The 22,004-nt window shown below is 44.1% G+C and overlaps 2 protein-coding genes across 14 annotated transcripts in view; both read right to left on the bottom strand.

The window, feature by feature from the left end:
* Positions 1-3,600: 3,600 nt before the first annotated feature.
* On the bottom strand, positions 3,601-20,624 carry ZNF892 (zinc finger protein 892). 6 transcript variants are annotated; one of them, XM_027033677.2, is made up of 6 exons: positions 20,489-20,624; positions 14,454-17,499; positions 13,336-13,424; positions 10,087-10,192; positions 9,517-9,603; positions 3,601-5,732 (listed from the first exon to the last, which is right to left on the bottom strand). In XM_027033677.2, the coding sequence occupies exons 2-6, from the start codon at positions 14,470-14,472 to the stop codon at positions 4,462-4,464; spliced, it is 1,572 nt and encodes a 523-aa protein (XP_026889478.1). In that variant the 5' UTR covers positions 14,473-17,499; positions 20,489-20,624; the 3' UTR covers positions 3,601-4,461. The 6 variants fall into 6 exon arrangements, with proteins under 6 accessions (XP_026889478.1, XP_053056947.1, XP_026889481.1 ...); XM_053200972.1 differs by lacking the exon at positions 20,489-20,624 and having other exon boundaries at positions 17,248-17,374; XM_027033680.2 differs by lacking the exon at positions 20,489-20,624 and having other exon boundaries at positions 13,336-13,507; positions 14,320-17,367.
* The window catches only part of ZNF2 (zinc finger protein 2), a 33,023-nt gene continuing 31,361 nt past the window's right edge, over positions 20,343-22,004 (bottom strand). For 7 of the 8 annotated variants that reach the window (XM_053200975.1, XM_053200979.1, XM_053200978.1 and 4 more), the window contains one exon: positions 20,343-21,747. In XM_053200975.1, the coding sequence (XP_053056950.1) occupies positions 20,690-21,747 (1,058 nt within the window). In that variant the 3' untranslated portion in view covers positions 20,343-20,689. The remainder of the gene's footprint in view (positions 21,748-22,004) is intronic. The other variant, XM_053200980.1, reaches the window with a different exon arrangement.

Below are 22,004 nucleotides of genomic sequence, written 5' to 3'. Positions count from 1 at the left end.
AGCTGGCAACTGAGAAATGTCAATGGGCACAGGCCAAAAAAAGGCCCAAGAAAAGTCTCTTCTTTCTAGACAGAGGAGGAGGAAAGGAGTGGCCTAGCAAGACAGGCAATTTTTAGACAATACCCATCCTACTCCAGCCAAACACTAAAGACCAAATGGGGAGCCTACACTTCTACCCTCTCTGGTCTGTGATAGGCTCCTCACACATACCACACTGGTGTCAGAGAGGGTCAAGTCAGGGACAGAATTTTCAAAACCAACCCCTTCCCCATTCCACCCTGGCAGTGTCATTGGAGACACTGTGGGGAGAGTAGGCCTCCAATTCTACCCAGAGACAAGATATTTCTCCCCTTCTTTACTGGTTTGGTGTCAGTAGAGGCCTAGTGGGGAGTTGTAACTCCCACCCTTACCCAGCAGTAGTGAGGACCCCTATCCAGGTGTCAGTAGAGGCCGATGAACCTGCATTTCCAACACCAACTTATAGTAACAAGGCAGTCTCCCCTCAGCCCTTTCTTCACCAGAGTGGTGTCAGAGGAAGCCTGTCCAAACAGAAGCTTTGAACAGGATACAGAGTCTCATAACACTCAAAATGTCCAGAGTTCAACTGAAAGTCACCATCACACACAGAACCAGGAAAATCTGCACTTGCAGGAGAAGGTAACTCACAGATGCCAACACTGAAACAATACAGCTGCTAGAATTACCTGATAAATATTTGAAAACAGCCATCATAAAATGCCTCAATGGACAATTACAAACATGCTTGACACGCATTTTAAAAAGCCTCGGGAAAAAACAAAAACAAAAACACAGAATACAGAAAATCAAATGGAACAGAAAAATATACCTGAAATAAAACCCAGTGATGGACTCAACATCAGGCTGCAAGGGGCAGAGAAAGAATCAGTGAAGTTGAAGAGAGAAAATACCCAACCTGAAGAACAGAGAGAAAATTACTATGGACTGAATTATATGTCAACCACTCCAAAACCACCAATTCATGTTGAAGCCCTAACCGCCCCCCACCCATGGGTGACTAGAGAAAGGGCTTTTAGAAGGTTGAGATTAAATGAGGTCATAAGTATGGGGTCTTAAGCTGATAGGATTGGTAGCCCTGTGAGAACAGGAAGGGAGGATTCTTTCCACACCACATGCACGCACCGAGGAAAGGCTGTGAGGACACGGCAAGAAGGTGGCCATCTACAAGCGAGGAAGAGAACCCTCTTACCAGAAACCAAATCAGCTGGCACCTTGGTCTTGGTCTTCCCAGCCTCTAGAACTATGAGAAATTAATTTCTGTTGAGCCCCCCAGTCTACAGTATCTTGTAATGGCACCCTCAAGCAGATTTGGGTACCTAGGAGAGGGGTGCTGCTCTAACAAATAACCTTAAAATGTGGACGCATCTTTGGAACTGGGTAACAGGTTGAGTCCGACGGTTTTGAGGTGCATACTAGAAATATGGATGTTAAAACCCATTCTGATGAAATCTCAAAAATGAGGAACACATTACTGGACACTGGAAGGAAGGCAATCCTTGTGGTAAAGTGGCAAAGTACCGGGCTGAGCGGTGTTTTAATGTTTTGTGGAAGGTACAGCTTGTGAGCAATGAAACTGGACGTTCAACACGGACTTCCAAGCAAAGTATTGAATGTGCAGCCTGGGTCCTCCTTCCTGCTTATCACAAAATATGAGAGGAGAGAGATGAACCGAAGAAGGAACTGTTAAGCAAAAACAAACAAAACAAAAAACAAAACCCTAGAACTTGGAGATGTGGAAAATTCTGTCCACCCGTATTGCAAAACTGAGAAAACTGGTTCGGAAGAGAACACTAAGGGTGTGGCTTAAACAACCACTTGAAAAAGAGATCATGGGTGTGACTCATGGGTGTGATTAAGTTCAGCCTTCTTCACAGAAGCCAGGAATAAAAATGGGATTATACCAACAGAAACACTGCCAGCTGGGACTAAAGGGACAGGAAAACTAGACAAATGGAGGAAGACTGGGACTTCTTAGATCCCACAGGACCAGACAATAGAGCTACTCAGCTAGACATGCTCTATGCTTCAAAAAAAGAATGACTCGAAAGCCAATTTCAGGATCATCAGTTTGAAACTACATCCTCAGTTTCAGAGGGTGAGGACATCACCTCCATTTGAGCAGGCTAGATGGCCAACAACCAAAGTTTTGGAGGCAGGGATGTTCAGCAGGGCCTTGGTGGTGGGACTGGTGTACGAGTGGGCCCAGAAAGTGGGATCATGGCCTCAGTGGGTCTGTAAGGTGGGCCATCAAGTCAAAGAGCATTGTTCTCAAGACTGAAGACTTCATGGAGCTTGTCTTGCTATGTTTTGGACTTGCTAGAGACCTCTCACTCTTTCCTTCTTTCCTACTTCTCCCTTTTGGAATCACAATATCTATCATATGCCTGTCCCACAATCATATTTTGTAAACACATAACTTATCTGGTTTCACAGGTTCACAGCTGGACAAGAATTTTGCCTCAGGCTAAATTACACCTCAAGCCTCACACAGATCTGATTTACGTGATATTTAGGTAAGACTTCAGACTTGATGCTGGAATGAGTTAAGATCTGAGGGAATGCTGGGATAGAGCAAAGGTATTTTGCATGGTCATGAATTTGGGGGAGCCATGGGCAGAATGCTATGGACTGAATTGTGCGTCCCCCAAATTCATGTTGAAGTGCTCTCAATGTGACTGTATTTGGACACAGAGCTTTTCAGAGGTAATTAAGGTTAAATGAGGTCATAAGGCTGGGGTCCTAACCAGATAGGACTTAAACCTTTACAGGAAGAGAAAGAGAAAGCTTTCTCTCACCTGTAAGCCCAAAATAAACAGAAGAAGAAGAAGAAGAAGAAGAAGAAGAAGAAGAAGAAGAAGAAGAAGAAAGAAAGAAAGAAAGAAAGAAAGAAAGAAAGAAAGAAAGAAAGAAAGAAAGAAAGAAAAAGAAAAAAGGGGAAAAAAGGCTTGACACAGCAAGAACATGGCCTTCTGCAATCCAGGAAGAGAGCCCTCACCAGAGGCCAAAGCTGACACCTTGATCTTGGACTTCCCAGCCTCCAAAACTGAGAAATTCTGTTGTTTGAGCCACCCAGTCTATGGTGTTTTGTTATGGTAGCCTGAGAAGAGTGAGATAAAACATACTGGGGGGAAAAAGGAAGAAAAACAGAGCCTCAGGAACCTTCGGAACTACAATCAAAGATCTAACATTCATGTCATCAGGGTCCTGGAAGGAGAGAAGGAGTGAGGGCCAAAAAATGTATTCAAATAAATGAGGGCTAAATGTTCCCCAAATATGGCAAAAGACATAAACCTACAGATTGAAGTTCATAAAACAGGATAAACTCAAAGAAATCCACATCAAGACACACAAACTTGTGAAAACTAAAAACACAGTACTCAAAATGTGTGCAATGACAACCTTTGAAGTTTCAATGAAAAAAATATATATACAAAGACGTCGTCTGCTTCTACGCAAGAGTAAAATGGTGAAAGGTAAGTATTTTGGAGTCTTTTCAAGTCTTTCACAATCCAATACGCAGTGTCAGTTCAGGTCTACAACTAAATTTTACTATGGTATGAATAAGCCTAAAGTACTAACTACAGACAATTGAGGTAACATCTTTATAAATAAGCACATTCTCAGGGAACTTAGCTTAAAATAGGTAGCTTAAAATAGACTGAAAACATCAAAGGTCCCTGCTGTACTTTCTAGGCTGTCAGTCTGGACCCTTGGAGTTAGCGCAATTCTTAGCAGGCAGCAAATCAACAAGCAAGATCTCAAAGACAGAAAGTGCAGAAGCAGACTGCCAGGCCAGTGTTCCTTGGCTTCAGGGTAGAAACTGCAACTGACCAACTGATGAATATTTCCCCAGTTGGGAGCACTCGTTTGAGCAGTTATCTCAATCAACATTTCTTGAGTTCATTCCCCCGGTTCTCTTTCTCTCTCCTTCCCATCTACCTCCTAAGTGCCCTTGTACTTGAACCTAAGGACAACTTCCCTTTCACCTCCACTCTCAACCCTGGACAAACTCATTGTGAATTCTCAATCTCTTATTTCTGCCTCTGCAACTTCCCTAAAGAACCACTCATCTCTTTAAAACTCCATCTCCTTAGCATTAAGAGACGACCCAGCCCAGACAAGATGTCTTCTTTCCGTCATCGCACACCCTGTTTCTCTCTCAAGGATTTGGAAGCTTACATACACATTAGGGTGCTGGAAATAATCTTCCTCGTTCCCCAGGGAAATTCAAAGTCCTCTGTTGCACTGAAAAAAATGTAAAACTCCTCCTTCACATTCTAAGTAAGCTATGTCCCACGTCAACAATGACTTCTCAATTAATATCTTGTTTGTAACACATTCTTAAACTCCTTTGTAGCGCTCACACCACGTTTAGTAAATGTTCAATAAAAATCTTCCAAATGTACCACATTTACATAGTCTTTATCCAGTATGAATTCTCTTTTGCTGGCCAAAGGCTGAATGCTCACTAAAGGCTTTTCCGTATTCTTTGGTTTTCCCTCCAGCATGAGTTTTCTGATGTTGAGAAAGGGATGAACTCTGGCTGAAAGCTTTTCCACATTCCTTACACTTATAGGGTTTTTCTCCAGTGTGAGTTTTCTGATGCTTTGTAAGAGATGAGCTCTGGCTGAAAGCTTTTCCACAGTCCTTACACTTGTAAGGTTTCTCTCCAGTGTGTGTTCTCTGATGACGAATGAGGGCTGAGCGGTCACTGAAGGCTTTGGCACAATCATTGCATTTATAGGGTTTCTCCCCAGTGTGAGTTCTCTGGTGTTGAGTCAGGGCTGAACAGTAGCCAAAGGCTTTCCCACACTCATTACACTCATAAGGCCTCTCCCCAGTATGAGTTCTCTGGTGCTGAATAAGGCCTGATCGATCGCTAAAGGCTTTCCCACATTCATTACACTTATAGGGTTTCTCTCCAGTGTGAATGACCTGATGCTGGGTAAGGAATGTGCTTTGGCTAAAGGCCTTCCCACATTCATTACACTCATAAGGTTTCTCTCCAGTATGAATTCGCTGATGTTGAGTGAGGTATGAGCTCTGATTAAAGGCCTTCCCACATTCATTGCATTCATAGGGTTTCTCTCCAGTATGAATTATATGATGCCGAATAAGGGCAGAGCGGTGACTGAAGGCTTTCCCACATTCATGACACTCGTAGGGTTTCTCTCCAGTATGAATTCTCTGGTGTAGAGTAAGATGTATACTCTGGCTAAAAGCTTTACCACATTCATTACATTCGTAGGGTTTTTCTCCTGTGTGAATTCTCTGATGCAAGACAAAAGCTGAGTAGTAACTAAAGGCTTTCTCACACTCATTACACTGCCAAGGTTTCTTTTCTGCACAAACTTTCTCGTGCCTCATTAGATCTGAATTTTGTTTTAAGTTCTTTTTAAATGAATCACAGTTATGTAGTCTCTCTCCTTGCTGTTGAACAAGTAATGACCTTCGACTAAAACTTCTCCCAAATTCATGACACTGGTAACTTCTCTCCCCAGAAGATTTCTTCTGAGTGACAACCTCCTGTATTAAATGTTTCTCATGGTTTTCCTGCTGACTCTCTGAAGAATCCTCGTATTCACTGGAACTTTCCTTTGGAAATCTTGCTATTAACACCCCAGGGGCTGATTCTTCTTCAGAAATATACTGCTCTGGAGTTAGGTCCTTACTCTCTGGTCTTGTCTCCCAGTCTGAAAGAAACAAAAATACACATGTACCATTTCCTACACAGGAAAGAAAAATATTTGATGTGGTAGGAAAATAATGAAAAACAAACCAATGAAAAAATGCTTACAGGGAACACAGGAACTCGAAAGCTCTCAAAAATAGCTTTGCAATCTTGAGAGAACATGAGAAAACAAAGATGGGGGGGCAAAGAAGTTCAGCTGCACAAAAGGGAGACAGTGAGCAGGTACTCAAAATTCCTCTACTTAGTAGGGTAGGAGATGAGAAAGAATAACAGAGAAGAAGACTAAACAGAGGTGATGTGGGGAAATGGCAGATAAGATTTTAGAAACCGGGTGTGGCAGAGACAGAGAAGACAGTCTTTCAGGGATTGCCCCCTATTACCCCCTCACTGGAGCTTCTGTGCTTCATGCTTTGAGAATAGCCATCAGTAGCTGATCTCCTTGCCACCAATCCTTCCCCATCCTAGTATTTCCCAATCACGGCTAACAGACTAACCTTCAAAACTGTCGCTGTTAAACAAAAATCTCTGGTGGTTCTGTTGCCTCAAGATGAGACACAGATTCTCTAAGCTAGCATTCAAAGTGGTCCAGATCGACAAATTTACACCATCACAAAGCTTGGTGATTAAGAAGTAACTGATTGGGGTGCCTGGGTGGCTCAGTCAGTTAAGCGTCTGACTTCAGCTCAGGTCATGATCTCACAGTCTGTGGGTTCGAGCCCTGCGTCGGGCTCTGTGCTGACAGCTCAGAGCCTGGAGCCTGCTTGGGATTCTGTATCTCCTCTCTGTTCCTCCCCCGCTTACACACACTCTCTCTCTCTCTCTTTCTCAGAAATAAAGATTAAAAAAAAAAGAAGTAACTGATCACCTTTGATTTCCCAATAACAACAAACTATAAACAATTAAATGGAATGAAGTTTAAAAAAAAAAAATGAGGGGCGCCTGGGTGGCTCAGTCAGTTAAGCGTCCAACTTTTGATTTCAGCTTAGGTCATGATCTCGTGGTTTGTAAGTTCCAGCCCCGCGTCGGGCTCTGCACTGACAGTGCAGAGCGTGCTTGGGATTCTCTCTCCCTCTCTGTCTAACCCTCCCCTGATCACATGCTCTTGCTCTCCCTCTTTCTCTCTCTCTCTCAAAATAAATAAATAAACTTAAAAATATATACGTTTAAAAAAATGAGCAGCATGTAGGGAGGAGAAGGCCAAATCTCTACATGCTCAGATTGGTCCCAACTTGTCAGGATACCCACTCCAAATCCTAGGCTTCTGAGTAAGAATTTTGGGATTAAAGTTAAAAATGCTAAAAATGTTTATTTTCAGGCTTAAACGGTCTTTAATTTCTATTCCAACCATGACTCTACATAAAATAAATCAATATAGGGGCACCTGAGTGGCTCAGTCAGTTGGGCGTCTGACTTCAGCTCAGGTCATGATCTCGCAGTCTGTGAGTTCTAGCCCCGCGTCGGCCCTGTGCTGACAGCTTGGAGCCTGGAACCTGCTTCGGATTCTGTGTCTCCCTCTCTCTCTCTCTGCCCCTCCCCCGCTTATGCTCTGTCTCTCTCACTCTCAAAAATAAACAACTGTTAAAAAAAATTTTATTAAAGGGGTGCCTGGGTGGCTCAGTCAGTTGAGCTTCTGACTTAGGCTCAGGTCATGATCTCACGGTCTGTGAATTCAAGTCCTGCGTTGGGCTCTGTGCTGACAGCTTGGAGCCTGGAGCCTGCTTCAGATTCTGTGTCTCCCTCTCTCTCTGACCCTCCCCCATTCATGCTCTGTCTCTCTCTGTCTCAAAAATAAATTAAAAAAAAGTTAAAAAAAATTAAAAAAAAAAGATTTAAAAAAATAAATAAATAAATAAACATTAAAAAAATAAAAATAAAATAACTAAAAAAATAAAGTAAATCAATATAATACAATGTTGTGAGCTACACATCATAATCAGGGAAGTGCCTGGGATTTTAAAAAGCAAGTAGACAGAAATAAGTTAAAGGCAAATGGACTTTCAGCTGAGGGGAGTGGAGGAATTAAATCCCAAATATTTGGAGAACACACAGTTGGCGGAAGAAAATAAGAGACTGCTTGTCTGGTGTTAAGGGTTCGAGTTGGAGAATACAGAAGATAAAACGGTTAGGCAGGTAGTAACAAAAGCTTTAGAAGCAGGTAGAATAATACAGAACTGGCAGAGTGGGGAATCTAGTAGTGATATGCTGCGTCAGTTAGATAAGGATAAGACCAAAGGAAGTAAAACTAGCTGGCAGTCTATTGCAGTATCTAGTTGGATAGAAATGATCAGGTCAAATTCATGGTATCTATCACAAAAAAGTTACCAGGACTTAATAGTTATCATTTACTTAGCATTTAGCTAGGTACTAGTCGAAGCATTTCTCTTGGATTACTTCATTTGATCCTCACAGCAAATCTAGGAGTTAAGTGCGATCATTATCCCCATTTTATAGCTGGGGAATTTGAGTCACAGAGAGGATAATTCACTTGTCAAAGGTCACAGGGCTAGTAAGTAGTTGAGACCGGCTTTGAACAAAGTGGTTTCAAAATCTGCACTCAACCACTATAATATGCTGCGTCCACTTACATAGAGAGAAAGGCAAGGGGAAACTCAGAGATTGATTTTTAGTTAATCTGTGACAATCTGGTCTGAGACAAAAAGTCACCTTATCCTGCAGAGATAAAAAATATATGAAAAAGCCTAGTTTAGAACCTAACACCCAAACATATAATTAACAAATATTAAAACGTTGATTTCATGGGAATGCAAGCTGGTGCAGCCACTCTGGAAAACAGTGTGGAGGTTCCTCAAAAAACTAAAAATAGAACTACCCTATGACCCAGCAATTGCACTACTAGGTATTTATCCAAGGGATACAGGTGTGCTGTTTCGAAGGGACACATGCACCCCCATGTTTATAGCAGCACTATCAACAATAGCCAAAGTATGGAAAGAGCCCAAATGTCCATCGATGGATGAATAAAGAAGATGTGGTATATATACACACACACACACACACACACACACACACACACACACACACAATGGAGTATTACTCGACAACCAAAAAGAATGAAATCTTGCCATTTCCAACTACGTGGATGTAACTGGAGGGTATTATGCTAAGTAAAATTAGTCAGTCAGAGAAAGACAAATATCATATGACTTCACTCATAAGAGGACTTTAAGAGACAAAACAGATGAACATAAGGGAAGGGAAGCAAAAATAATATAAAAACAGGGAGGGGGACAAAACAGAAGAGACTCATAGAGAACAAACAGAGGGTTACTGGAAGGGGTGTGGGCGGGGGGATGGGCTAAATGGGGAAGGGCACTAAGGAATCTACTCCTGAAATCATTGTTGCACTATATGCTAACTAATTTGGATGTAAATTTAAAAAATTAAATAAAAATAAAAGACCTAAAAAAAAAAAAATCATGCTTAGTGAATTTTCAGGATACAATTATCCCCAGGTAGGAAATAAATATGGTTTCAATGGTGACTCATCAAAAAAAAAAATGGTTGATTTCATTGTACCTTATTTGGGTAAAAGAATTGGTTTGAAAGGGTGGAAAGTATTACTTTCTAAAAAAAAATTTTTTTTTAAATTATGAATTTTAATAGATGACCATCCACAGAGCTGGAATGTGGCATGGGAGAAAGGGACTTCACTTCAACTTTTTCACGGGTCTAACGAAATCTGGAAAGGCTCCTCCACAAGCACTTTGAAGATGCTTTGGTCCATTTGATCCCAATGACCATCTGGGTTTTATGTCATCACTCACCTGAAAGAGCTGCTTTTGAGACTTCTCTCTCCAGCTCCTTTCCGCACTCCAAAGGAGAGATCGCATCGGGCTTGGAAATTGGAAGCCCTGCTCATGGGAAAAGAAAAATTAGTTTGGTCAAGAGTTCGGTGAGAGACAGCATAAGAGAAAGAAAGAGAGAGGCTGGTTTTGGATTTCTCCCTCAATGGTGCTTAAAAGAAGGGAGGAAGAGGATATGGGGTCTATCTGAGCAGAACAACTGAGTCTCTATTAAAAGAATAGCTCTCTCTATTAAAAGAATAAGCATCCATTTCTTAAGAGGTATCTTCACTAGAATTTCATCTCAACATCCTTGGTCATGGAGTAGAGAAGAAGGATGCTACCACCTAGGCAAATATAATCAAAAGGTGTCCACCTCTAACTGTGGGAGGGTTAAACATATATCCAGAAACAAAAGTAGACATTGCCTGTCTCAGGACTTACACGACGATGAAGAATCCTTGAATCTAAGAACCTCAGAACTCCTAGGAACTAAGGAAGCAAAGAAACCACACCAGGTAAGTTCAAAGTGGAGGAGGGAGCTGTCCTTACCCAGCAAGACCAGATTCCTGTGCTTCTCAGGCACATCTCCCTGAGGAGGGTTCAGCTGCTTCCACTGGGTGAGAGCCTCGGCCATATTCCTGATTACCAATGACTCCTGAAAAAGCAAACACACCAGTGCTCACCAAGGGATCTTCCAGAAGCCTCTGAGAAGCACTCAGAGCAGAAAGAGAGGATGGACACGAGGGTTAGACAAAATGACGTCTAACATCCCTTCCAACAGTAAGATTCTCTGGTGTATCTGTAGCCACAGACTCACTCCTTGCCTCAATGTATCAGAATTGCATGTAACCGGAAAGAAGGAAGGAACCTTCGTTGTAAAATCTGAAGGCACCAAGTCATTAGTTTATGCATTGGTAAATTAATTATAGAACTACAGACATCGTTACCATTTAGACATGGGAAAGTGGAGAAAATATAATTATGAGTTAACTATGTTCTTTGTGATATGGTTTTAAAATATAAGGGGTTCAAGAAATAGGAAATAGTTTTCTAATTCTCCTTTGAGAACACAATCAGTCCAATACGTATTAAAAATTAAGATGTTTGCTACACGTCACAGAATATGTATTTATTTGTAAAACAGTGTCTCAAGCCCAAAGTATGAAAGTTCCTAACATGTTCTCACCATTTCTCATAGTGGCCCTGATCAATCTGATAGCCCCGTCCTTTGCTCCATCTTCTTTCTAACCTATCTTACACGACTCCCCCCATGTTCCCTGTGTTCCAGTTGGCGGCTGCCTTTCAGCTGCTTGAAATGTGTGCCACGCTCCCTTTTACCTCTTTCTACATGCTGCTTCCTGTTCTTGAATGTTCTCCCCCATCTGATCCTTTCAGCTATTTAAAAAAAAATTTTTTTTAATGCTTATTTATTTTTGAGAGAGAGAGAGACACAGAGCGTGAGCAGGGAAGGTACACAGAGAGAGAGGGAGACACAGAATCCCCAGCAGGCTCCAGGCTCCGAGCTGTAAGCACAGAGCCTGACGTGGGGCCTTTCAGCTATTTTAATCCTACTCACACTTCAGATCTCAGCTCAGGTGTTACCTCCTCAGAGAAGCCTTCCCTGGGCTTGTAGGGTTGTAGCACCAAGTTCACTTCTCTTGGGTTTTGCACACACTGAGGGGAGTTTGTGATTAATGTCTGTCTCTCTCATTAGACAGTGAGCTCCATGAGAACAGAGGCTAACCGGGTCCAATTTTGCTCACTGAAGCAACCCTAGTTATCTGGCACAGTGCAGGAACACTAAGTATGTGTCAAACAGCTGAATGAAGGAAGGAACACAGGAAGTTTGCATGGGATGTTCTATAAAAGTGTGCATGGGAGGGGCGCCTGGGTGGCTCGATTAAGCATCTGACTCTTGATTTCAACTCAGGTCATGATCTCACAGTTCATAAGTTTAAGCCCCACATCAGGCTCTGTGCTGATAGTGTGGAGCCTGCTTGGGATTCTCTGTCTCCCTCTCTCTCTCTGCCCCTCCCCCACTCACTCTCGCTCAAAAAAAAAATATGCGTGGGAACAGAGGTGGAGAGGGGAACAGAACATATCATACATTGAAAACACTGCAGGAGGGCAAGCCTAACCTTGATCTAGATGGCAGGCACACAGTTCAGACTGTCTACTAAAATGTAGGGAAAGGGAACAGAGTGGGTAATGGTCTTCTGAATCTATAGCTGAATCGATTTCCTGATAAGACAGATGTCTAATAATTTTTCTAATTCTACACGAAAAAAACTTTCTGTACAACTTTAACTGTGATACATTAAAACAGACCAGTCTCTGGGATGCTAGCAAATGAAACAGTCTTGTCTTGCTTTGAACCACCACTTTTGCCATAGCTCCCTGAGCACATAAATGAATATACTGGGTGATTTTGCTTGTAGTCAGCATTCTAACGTTTATGACACAGCCCTCTAAAACAACTGATAAAATAATTCGCATAATAAAATAAAGTTAGAAGAACTACCTACTTGGAAAATCCCCTGCTCGAAACAATTTAACTCTTTACTTCCCACATTTCATGACCTGAGCTAAAGTCTGAGGCTTCACAGACTGAGCCACCCAGTTGCCTCTATTTACGTTTCTGGTCCCTTAAGACCATATGCCTCGGGAGTGATCACACAGCAATACAATTTTTATGGTCTTCTCCCTTTACAAACAATGCTAACAGTAACAGACTAACTGGCATTCCTTTTAGACTTCAGCTCCCTGACAGAACCGCAGCAGTCAAACTCGTTCATGGAGTTGCTGCCCTGCGTGCACGTGCTGGAGTTGGAAGACACAGGAAGATCAACCGGAAACTGTCCGGCAGATGCTACTTTCTCTCCCCTGTTTTCTGAACGAGATCTACAAATTCAGATCAGAGTCCCCAGTGTTTCACAGTGCGCTGTGAGGCAGGTCTGAAGTTGTCAAACAGTCCCAGTGCCTTTCCCACAGAGTCTGCCATTGTCTCATCATCCGAGGCCAGATCCAGCAGAAGCATCTTGACTAACTTCCCTTCAATCCGAGGGAGGCGTGTTTCATCTTGCCGGGCCTCTACAAACTTTCGTGGGGCTTTATTTACCTTTGGAATGAGACCCAGTGTAGGTTTTCTTGCAGTCTGGCTGGGGACCTAAGCTTCCCTTACCACACTTCAGGTCACTCTACAGTGACACACATAGCCTTCGAAGACCTCCAACTCACTTATAGACTTTTGGCCAAAGCCAAAGCAATACAGAATAATTCTGTATTCTATTCTCTAATTACCTACTCTCATATTTTCCAAAGGGCAGCTTTTATCCCAGTATTTTTTATCCGAAGTTCTCTAGAGGATGGAGGTCGGGGGGGGGAAGGAAAACCTCTTCCAAGGCCTTTTAGGACTTGTCTGTACCAGTCAATTCTGTATGAAATGACTTTCATTTTTGCTGATTAGCTATCTTTTTTTTTTTTTTTATCTCTATCTTATTTCCTCAGTAAATTTCATGAGGCAGGGAAACTGGCTTTTATCACTTTGCATCTGACCATGAGGCCAATGACAGTACTGAAGAGCTAGTAAGAGTGAATCGAGTACTAAGTGGATCAAGGAGTAATGCTGAAAGGAAAGTTCTGCACAAGTAAGGAGCATTTACTGTCAGGCTCGTCACTCATCATTTTATCAGGATGAACCCAGTGGTCTAGGAATCAGGGCTGAGCGATTCCATAACAATGGCAGAAACTGTATTCCTGTTCTGAGAACAAAAGAAAAAAAAAGAAAACTAAACCCACCTGGGATGCAGCGGTCAGCAACACAGTGATCATGCCATTTTCTTTAGGGTTTTCAGCACCGGGAAGGTCTGAGTCCTCAGAAAGTGACCCTACAAGTGGAGATAGGAGCCATGACGATTACTCTTGCCTTGCAGTAAACTTGCAGAAACTTCCATACACGGCTACTTGTCACCTAAGAAAAGTCAACACAGGAAATCAAGGCACAATCCCGCAACATCCCTGAATCAAGACAAACACGACCTCCCATTCCTCCTATCCTCTGCCCTTAAATTCTAGTAGAACTCTGCAGTGAACATCTAGACACATAAATTAAATACATTATTTCTATCTATCATCTGCTGAATGACAAAGTAATACTCAAGAGTCTGTCCATCCGTTCCTCACTTAATGGTTCATTCCTGTCCTATTCCAGAATCACAGGATGAAGGAAGACTAGTTAAATTCCTTTTGAACACTGGCTTTTCAGATATAATACTGGCATTCTTAGAAAAGCGATGAGTCTTATGGGAGGAAAAAAATCTAGTCTTCTAAACAAATCCTGTGACTTCTAGAAACCTCACTTTCTGCATCTGCAAATGGGCACAACAATCTTCTTTCTACCACCTTATAGGGTTCCCGTGAGGACAAAACGAAGTCATTATCAAAAGCCAAATTGTCGGGGTGCCTGGGTGGCTCAGTCGGTTAAGCGGTCGGCTCGGGTCATGATCTCGCGGTCCGTGGGTTCGAGCCCCGCGTCGGGCTCTGTGCTGACAGCTCAGAGCCTGGAGCCTGTTTCAGATTCTGTGTCTCCCTCTCTCTCTCTGACCCTCCCCCCTTCATGCTCTGTCTCTCTCTGTCTCAAAAATAAATAAACATTAAAAAAAAAAAAAAAGCCAAATTGTCAAATCTGGTGATCTGGGGGACATGGAAGGCACACATCATCCTGAAGACGCGCAGGGCAATGGGGTAGCGGGCTCTCCCTCAAAACCCTAACGGGAAACCAACCAGTTGGAAAGGGCTGTCATCTCACAGAGAAGAGGTGATGCTTCTCCTTCCAGGGCCTGCCCCAGCCAGAGGGCAGCCTTTCCCTTCTTTTCTCTCCAGCAGGCTCTGCGGCTGCATCCCTCCGAAATTCTCACCTCTGCCCCCAGGCTCCATGGAGACTCCCTCCCCTGGCCCGCGCAGGCGACGACGGCCGCGGAAGAAGGGCGCAGCGAACGCGCGAGGGACCCCGGGGGTCCGCCGCTCCGGTGCACTCAGAGGCCCGGGAACGCGCGCGCGACCCTCGCAGGGCAGCCTGGCGCCACCCCGGGGCCCTCCCGCCGCCCTCCTTCCGTCCACTCAGACTTGGAAGGACCCGCGCTTAGGCCTCCTCGACCCCAGGTACGACCTCCCGCACCACGCAGAAGCGCCCCGGCCTAGCAACAAAGGCATCTAAGAGCCGGCCGGGCCAAGTTGAGCCGGCCCGATCTCGAGGCTGAACTACGACTCCCAGAATCCTCCGCGAGGCGCGGCCTACGTCACCGGTGGCCGCTTCCCAGAGGACTCTGCGGGATGTTGGCCAGGCGGCCCTCCCCACTCCGGCCCGGCACTGTACCGAAGTCGCGCACTTATTGGGTCGCCGAGAGAGTCAGGCCCCTGAGAAACCCCTCCAAGCGTGTTAGGCTCTCCTTCTTGGATGCGGACGCTGGACCCCGGCTCAGAAGGTGTATTCGGCCGCACTAACTCCCGCCTCGCAGAGGACGTTCACTGCCCCGCAACTGTGACGAGCCAAGGGCGCCACCCCCGACCTACCCTGGATTCCCTCTCTACCGGCGGTGCTCCCTCGGGAGGGGAGGCCGCCTCATCGCTTCCTTTCTGCGCCCATTATCAGTCCGCCCATTGTGGCGGGAACAGAGATGATATAAAGTAACCGCAGCCTCTAAACCAGTGGTTCTCAAACTGTACCATGACCACCTGGAAGTCTTGTTAAAACAGTGCTAAACTCAACCCTTATTCAGGAATCTGGAGTGGGACCTGAGCATTTGCATTCCTAACAAGTTCCCAAGGGATGCTGAAGCTGCTCATTTGGAAACCAACTAAATGTTGGAATCCCTGGACCGCTCTTCTTTTTCTGTGAACACTTCTCAGTAATCTTGTTCAATCTAGATGTTCTAAATACCATCCAAATGTGATCAACTCCCAATTTATATCTCCAGCATGGGTTTCTCCTCTGACCTTGAGCTGTCTGTCTCAACTCCTTACTTGTTTAATGAATATCTCTAGTATAGGACGTTCAAAACGGAATTTTTGAGATCCTTCCTCCCCCAATGCCATAACTCTTACTTCCACAGTTTTCCCTACTTCAGTAAATGGCAACTCGTCCTTCTAGTTGCTCAGTTCAAACACCTTGTGGTCATCCTTCTCTTTATCACACAACCCACATCCAGTTCCTCTGCAAATCCTGTTGGCTGTACTCTCAAAATACATACAGAATCTGACCACTTCTCACCACCTCCAGTGCTGCCACCCGGGTCTAAGCACCCATCATCTGTTGCCTGGATCACTACAAATGCCTGCCAACTGGTCTCACTCCTACTCTTGCCCTGTTTATCCTATTCTCAACACACTTGCTCTCCTATCTCCAAACAAAGCCAAAGTCCTTACAATGGCCCACAGAGCCCTTCAAGATCTCCATCATCCACACTAACTCTCTGATCTCATCTTCTACTACTTTCCCCTTATTTGTTCTGGTGCAGCCAGACTGGCCTGCCATTCTTCAATTGAGTGAAGCATGCTTCCACTATGGAGCCTTTGTGCTTGTTCCTCTGCCTGGATAGACACCCTGGGTAGATACCCCCAGGTATCCACAGAGCTTGCTCTCTCACCTCCAGACCTTTGCCATAGCACTTTTCTATTTCTAACATGTAATTAATTTTGTTTATTGGGGGTGTCTTCCAACACTACAGATTAAACTCCATGGGAGGAGTATCCCAGAGTATTTACTGCTACTTAGATAAACAGTAACTGAGTATATTCTCTGTACTTGTAGAGAAGGTACAAATGCCCAAAACTAATACTGTCCTTGTTGCTTTTCTTGGCTTTCATTTGGGATGATTTTGGAAAACTTGGACGTCCTTTGTAACCCTCCTTTTATTTACAGAGGCCCTACTTTAAAGTTTTGGGGATTTTTTTTTTTTAGAATTGGGGAGGGGCAGAGAGAGCGGGGGAGGGGGGGCGGGGGGAAGAGAGGGAGAATCCCAAACAGGCTCCCTGCTGTCACCATGGAACCCCAACTGGGGCTCAATCTCACGAACCATGAAATCATGACCCGAGCAGAAATCAAGAGTCAGATGCTTTAGTGACTGAGCCACCCAGGTGCCCCCAGAGGCCCTACTTTAGAAATAAGGTAGCCCTAGACACTACCAGCTGGCCCAAGCACATAAATTGGTGTCCCACAGTAGAGTGGAGCTGGAACACTCCACTCTATTTTTTTAAGATAAAAATCCCCAATGAGTCCCCATTGTCTCTTAAGGGTAGATGGTCCTTGAGTTTTCCTAAATTTGCTGAGGGCTTCTGTTTCCCTTTAGTCTGTGTTTGCCACAACATCCCACCAGGAACACATCTTTGCATTCCTTAAGAAGCTGCCTTTAAAGCCATTTACTTTGATGTGAAAGTTGATATATAGAGAGATATCAAAGGATATGCAGAGGATATAAAAGGAATCCTTTAGTGACCTTGGAAGAGGGCAAAACCGGAAATGTAAAGGTAGGATCTGGGTGGCAAACAGATGGAGGTTTCAGGGACATGAGATTCAACAGAAGAGAGAGGTGCTAAAGGTCTCGGGTGCTGAGAGAGGAAGGCAGATGTGAGACAGGCAATCAAACTTGGGAGTGAAATAGCAAAGGCAATAAATCAGGCCTGAGTCATGTACCTAGTTATATTACATGTTACCTTTGGGCACATATCCTCAGCTCTTTGCTCCAACTCAGCTGCCAGAACCTGTGAACTAACTCGGACATTTGATTGCACCACCTCCAGCTGTACAGTTATCTGCTGGGAGTGCCAGTCTCTCCCCGTTGCTTGCCACAGCCCAGACAACTGCACAGCTCCAGTTTCTGGTTCCTTGCACCACTTCCAGGCTTGCTGAAGTGCCACACCATGGCTTGGGATCTGGCCTCTCTAGGGGTGGCTGGATGATGCAACCTGAAAGTGTGGGGTAAACAGGAGGAATCTGATCAGTTAAATTCCTTCTGCCCGTCAACTTTTAACAGGAATTTCCTTTGGCTGTGAATATAGTGGTTAAATACATAAGGGTTTATTTTCTCTCATTCAAGATTAGGATTAGGCAGTCCAGAGCTGGTATGGAGTCTTCATAAGATCACCAAGGAATCAGAAGTCTTTTGCTTTTCTCCCTTCCCATCCTTCAGGCATGGCTTATATCCTCAAAGTCACAAGATGGCTGCTGAAATTCCAGCCACTAAATCCACATTCCAGGTAGAGAAGAAGGGAAGAACAAAAGCAAAAGGGTTTTTTTTTTAAAGCTGTCCCTCCCTTTGAAGGTGTCTCCAAAAGTCCTGTCCAACAAATTCCAATTATATTAACGTATCATTTGCTTGATATTTGACACATCAATACATTACTGGCCTGACATTTGATATATCAGTATTTCATTAGTCTGACTAGCCATACCTCACTACAAGACAGGCTGAGAAATAAAGCTGAGCACTCTGCTGTGCTCAGAAGAGCCTTGGATTTCCTATTGTTAAGGACGAAAAAAAGTACAACTACAACTTAGGCAACTAACGGCTTCTGCCACAGTAAGCATTAGTTAATGCTTATTATCAACACTAGCTATTGCAAGGTTGCTTAATCATGAGGTTCTATAAAGTGGCTCAATAAGTTGATCCTAGTTTATTTGGTCAATTGCCTCTTCTGCAGACTTTGCATAGGTTTTAGACACGTGTGAAGGGAAGGAAAGGAATCCACATCTTTACAGGATACTTATGGCATGTTTAGCAGGTTGGACATGAGATCTTTGATCATCATGGGGACTGATTCTTTTGTGGCCTCTGCTATTGGGCTTCACTATTAACTCCATTTGTCCTTTCTAAGGTTCCAGGTTCCTGCCCATTAACAGGATGAAAGAAGAGAGCGTCATGCTCATTCTCTATCCTTCATCGATTGTAATGACAATATGGTACAAGAAATTAAAATAGGGGTGCCTCGCTGGCTTATTTGGTGTGACTCTTGGAGTATGTGACTCTTTTTAAGTTTATTTATTTGAGAGAGAGAGAGAGAGAGAGAGAGAGAAAGAGAGTGCAATCAGGGGAGGGGCAGAGAGGGGGAAAGAGAGAGAATCCCAAGCAGGCTTTGCACTGCCAGCACAGAGCTTGATGCAGGGCTCAAACTCATGAACTGGGAGATCACGACCTGAGTCAAAACCAAGAGCCAGACGCTTAATTGACTGAGCCACCCAGGCACCCCAAGTGTGCAACTCTCATCTTGGGGTTGTGAGTTCAAGCCTGACATTGGGTGTGGAGCCTACTTAAAAAAAAAGAAAAGAAAAGAACTGGGGGCACCTGGGTGGTTCAGTCTGTTAAGCACCCGACTTCGGCTCAGGTCATGATCTCACGGTTCATGACTTCGAACCCTGCGTCAGGCTCTGTGCTGACAGCTCAGGGCCTGGAGCCTGCTTTGGATTCTGTGTCTCCCCCTCCCTCTGCCCCCGCTTGCACTCTGTCTCTCTAAAAAATAAAATGAGGGGCGCCTGTGTGGCTCAGTCGGTTGAGTGTCCAACTTCGGCTCAGGTCATGACCTCACGGTCTGTGAGTTCGAGCCCCGCATCGGGGTCTGTGCTGACAGCTCAGAGCCTGGAGCCTGCTTCGGATTCTGTGTCTCCCTCTCTCTCTGCCCCTCCCCCACTCATGCTCTGTCTCTCTCTCTCTTTCTCTCTCTCTGTCAAAAATAAATAAACATTAAAAAAAATTTTTTTTAATAAAATGAAAACATTGAAAAAAACGTAAAAAAATAGAAAAGAAAAGAACTGTGCTTTTTAAAAAACACACCTAGACACGAGGAACCTGTCCTCATCTTGGTGTTCATGTTCTCTCAGCTGCTCCAGGGAATTACTGCTTTATTACTAAGCAGGAATTCTCAAGATGTAGGTGTGAGGAAGCCAATCTCTGCCTCCACTGTGTAGGTGTGGATAGGACAGTCTGCATTTTGGTTTCACAGATACTGATGTTGAGGGTAAGGAGGACATCATGTCTCATAGACCCGGTGGCCCGGCTCTCAGCTACAGCCTCATGTCTGCTGCTTTAGTACTAAAGGAGGACTGCTCATGGATGACCTATGCCTGGAGTTAACTTTGCTTTGTGATATTCTTTGAGATTAGACATAGCGCCATCTCCTGGTTCACTGTGGCTGACTTCTTCAGCCTGGAACCCCACCCAGCTGCCATGGCTGTAGCTGGCTTGCAACTGGACTGAGAACTTTCGGCATAAATATTCTTTCCCTTCAGCATTTATATACAAATACATTGTGAGAAAGGGAAGGTGTTATGTCAAAATATGGATGGAATGGCAGAGCTACACTAAGGAATTTTAGTTATCAATGAGACTAAACACATGTAACACAAAAACACAACCGCTAACCTGGAAACAAGGGTGATGGGTTAGTCTACTAGAGACCAAAGGTCAGGTTTGAGGGCAGAAGAGCCAAAGTTCAGGGTCAGGTTAGAGGGCAGAAGAGCCAAAGTTCAGAAGAGGCAACTGATGCTGGATGATGTCCCTAGTGAAGAACAGGGCATACCCAAACCAGGACTCCAGGAACCTCAAAGAAGAGTAGATTAAGAGCTAATAGCACAATTATCATGAAGGTATTTACAGTCCTACAGATGTATTAGCTTCATGTTAATTTTCTTACTGAAGTCTCTAGTTCTGGAAAGTGCTTTCGATTGAGGACTCAAGTTCTCATGACTAGACAGGTATTCATTCATTGAGAAAATATATAATAAGTGGCAGGCATCACACTGAGGACACAGCAGCTCACAGGTATGAAATAGTTCCTGTTCTTATGGAGTGGTCTAGAAATTAAAAAAATTAATTATACATACATACATACATACATAAATAAATAAATAAATAAATACAAACATACAATGCTTATCTCTGGGTCCCCTTCAAACACTTACAAAACATATTGATTGGAGAGCTTCTGACCAATTTGGGGATCCTCGGGGTATTATATTAAGTATGAGGCATCCCAGTGGAAGTCTATGGCACGGTCCATTAAGACTATTTATTGAGCCTCTAGTACCAAATGGAGACATGAGAATATGCGGTAGTTAGAAGGTGCTCAAACACAAATCTTCATTATCTTGCATAAAAGCATCTTAAGTCTCTGTGGGGGCCCCCTGCCGGGCTGGAGCACCTCTGTGACATTCTGACGGCTGCCTGGCATAACGTCGCTGATGTTGGATGATAGATGACTTACAACTGAACACCTTCCCGCACACGCTGCACTCGTAGGGCTTTTCTCCAGTGTGCACTCTCTGATGCTGAGTAAGTCGTCTTTTCTGAAGGAAGGCTTTCCCACATTCAGTGCACTCATAGGGCTTGTCTCCGCTATGAATTTTCTGATGCTGATTAAGGGACGAGCGGTCAAAGAAAACTTTCCCACACTCATTACATTCAAAAGGGGTCTCTCCAGTGTGTGCTCTCCGGTGGCGAATGAGGGAGGAGCGGTCAAACAGGGCTTTGCCACAGCCCTTGCATTCATAAGGCCGCTCTCCAGTGTGAGTGAGCTTGTGGCGAGCGAGGATGCTCTTCTGGCTAAAGGATTTCCCACATTCTGTGCACTCATAAGGACTTTCTCCAGTATGAATTCTCCAATGGCGAGTAAAAGATGAGCGGACAAAGAAAGCCTTGCCACATTCGTTACATTTAAAGGGCTTCTCTCCGGTATGAGTTCGCTGGTGTTCAGTAAGGGTTAATCGGTCATAGAAAGTTTTCCCACATTCGTTGCATTCAAAGGGGCTCTTCCCAGTGTGAGACATCAGATGTTTCTTAAGACTACTTCTATAGCTGAAGGCTTTCCCGCATTCTTTACAGTTGTAGGGCTTCTCTCCGGTGTGAGTCCTATGATGGCGAGTGAGGGATAAGTGGTTATATAAGGTCTTCCCACATAGGCTGCATTCAAAGTTTCTCCCCTTACTGCTGGTTTTCTTGGCAGGAGTGGATCTTTGCCTGGAGTCCTCCTTGGGGGAGGATTTCTTCAAAATCTCCCCCAATAGATGTTCTTTCTTTGTGCCCCTGAGGTTTTCTGAGCCAAGTGCAGGACCCAGAGGACCATCTTTTCTGAGTTTTTCCATTAGTGTCTTTTGCAACTTTCCTTTTTTAGAAATATCCTGGCTTTTAGTTGAGTCCCAGCTCTCAAGTCTAGCATTCTGGTCTGAAACAAATAGAAAATATAGATATGACTGGGTCTTAGTGCTAGTGAAAAAGAGAACATTATCTTTGTTCAGAAAAGAATGAATACAAAATACTTCCTGGTTTATTGTAACTCCTCAAAAGCAAAGCATCAGAGAGAGGCTGAAAAATGGCAGAGGAAAACAGAGGAACAGAGATGGAAGTGGAAGGTGGTCATTTCGCCCACTAAACAAGTTTCTGTTATTCATTCGTTATATATTTTCTAGGTGCCTACAAAGT

Source organism: Acinonyx jubatus, chromosome A3 (assembly GCF_027475565.1).
Source record: "Acinonyx jubatus isolate Ajub_Pintada_27869175 chromosome A3, VMU_Ajub_asm_v1.0, whole genome shotgun sequence".
In the NCBI taxonomy this organism is placed as follows: domain Eukaryota; kingdom Metazoa; phylum Chordata; class Mammalia; order Carnivora; family Felidae; genus Acinonyx; species Acinonyx jubatus.
Note: the sequence above shows the minus strand (reverse complement) of the source record. Positions and strands in the feature narration are given on the sequence as shown.

What these genes read in the sequence shown, in the direction of transcription:
- ZNF892 (XM_027033677.2), bottom strand. An exon ending in TGCTGACCGCTGCATCCCAG is followed by an intron (nt 10,193 to 13,335) that starts GTGGGTTTAGTT and finishes TTGCTTTTTCAG; the next exon opens with GAGTCATTGGTAATCAGGAA. An exon ending in CAGGAATCTGGTCTTGCTGG is followed by an intron (nt 9,604 to 10,086) that starts GTAAGGACAGCT and finishes TCCCATGAGCAG; the next exon opens with GGCTTCCAATTTCCAAGCCC.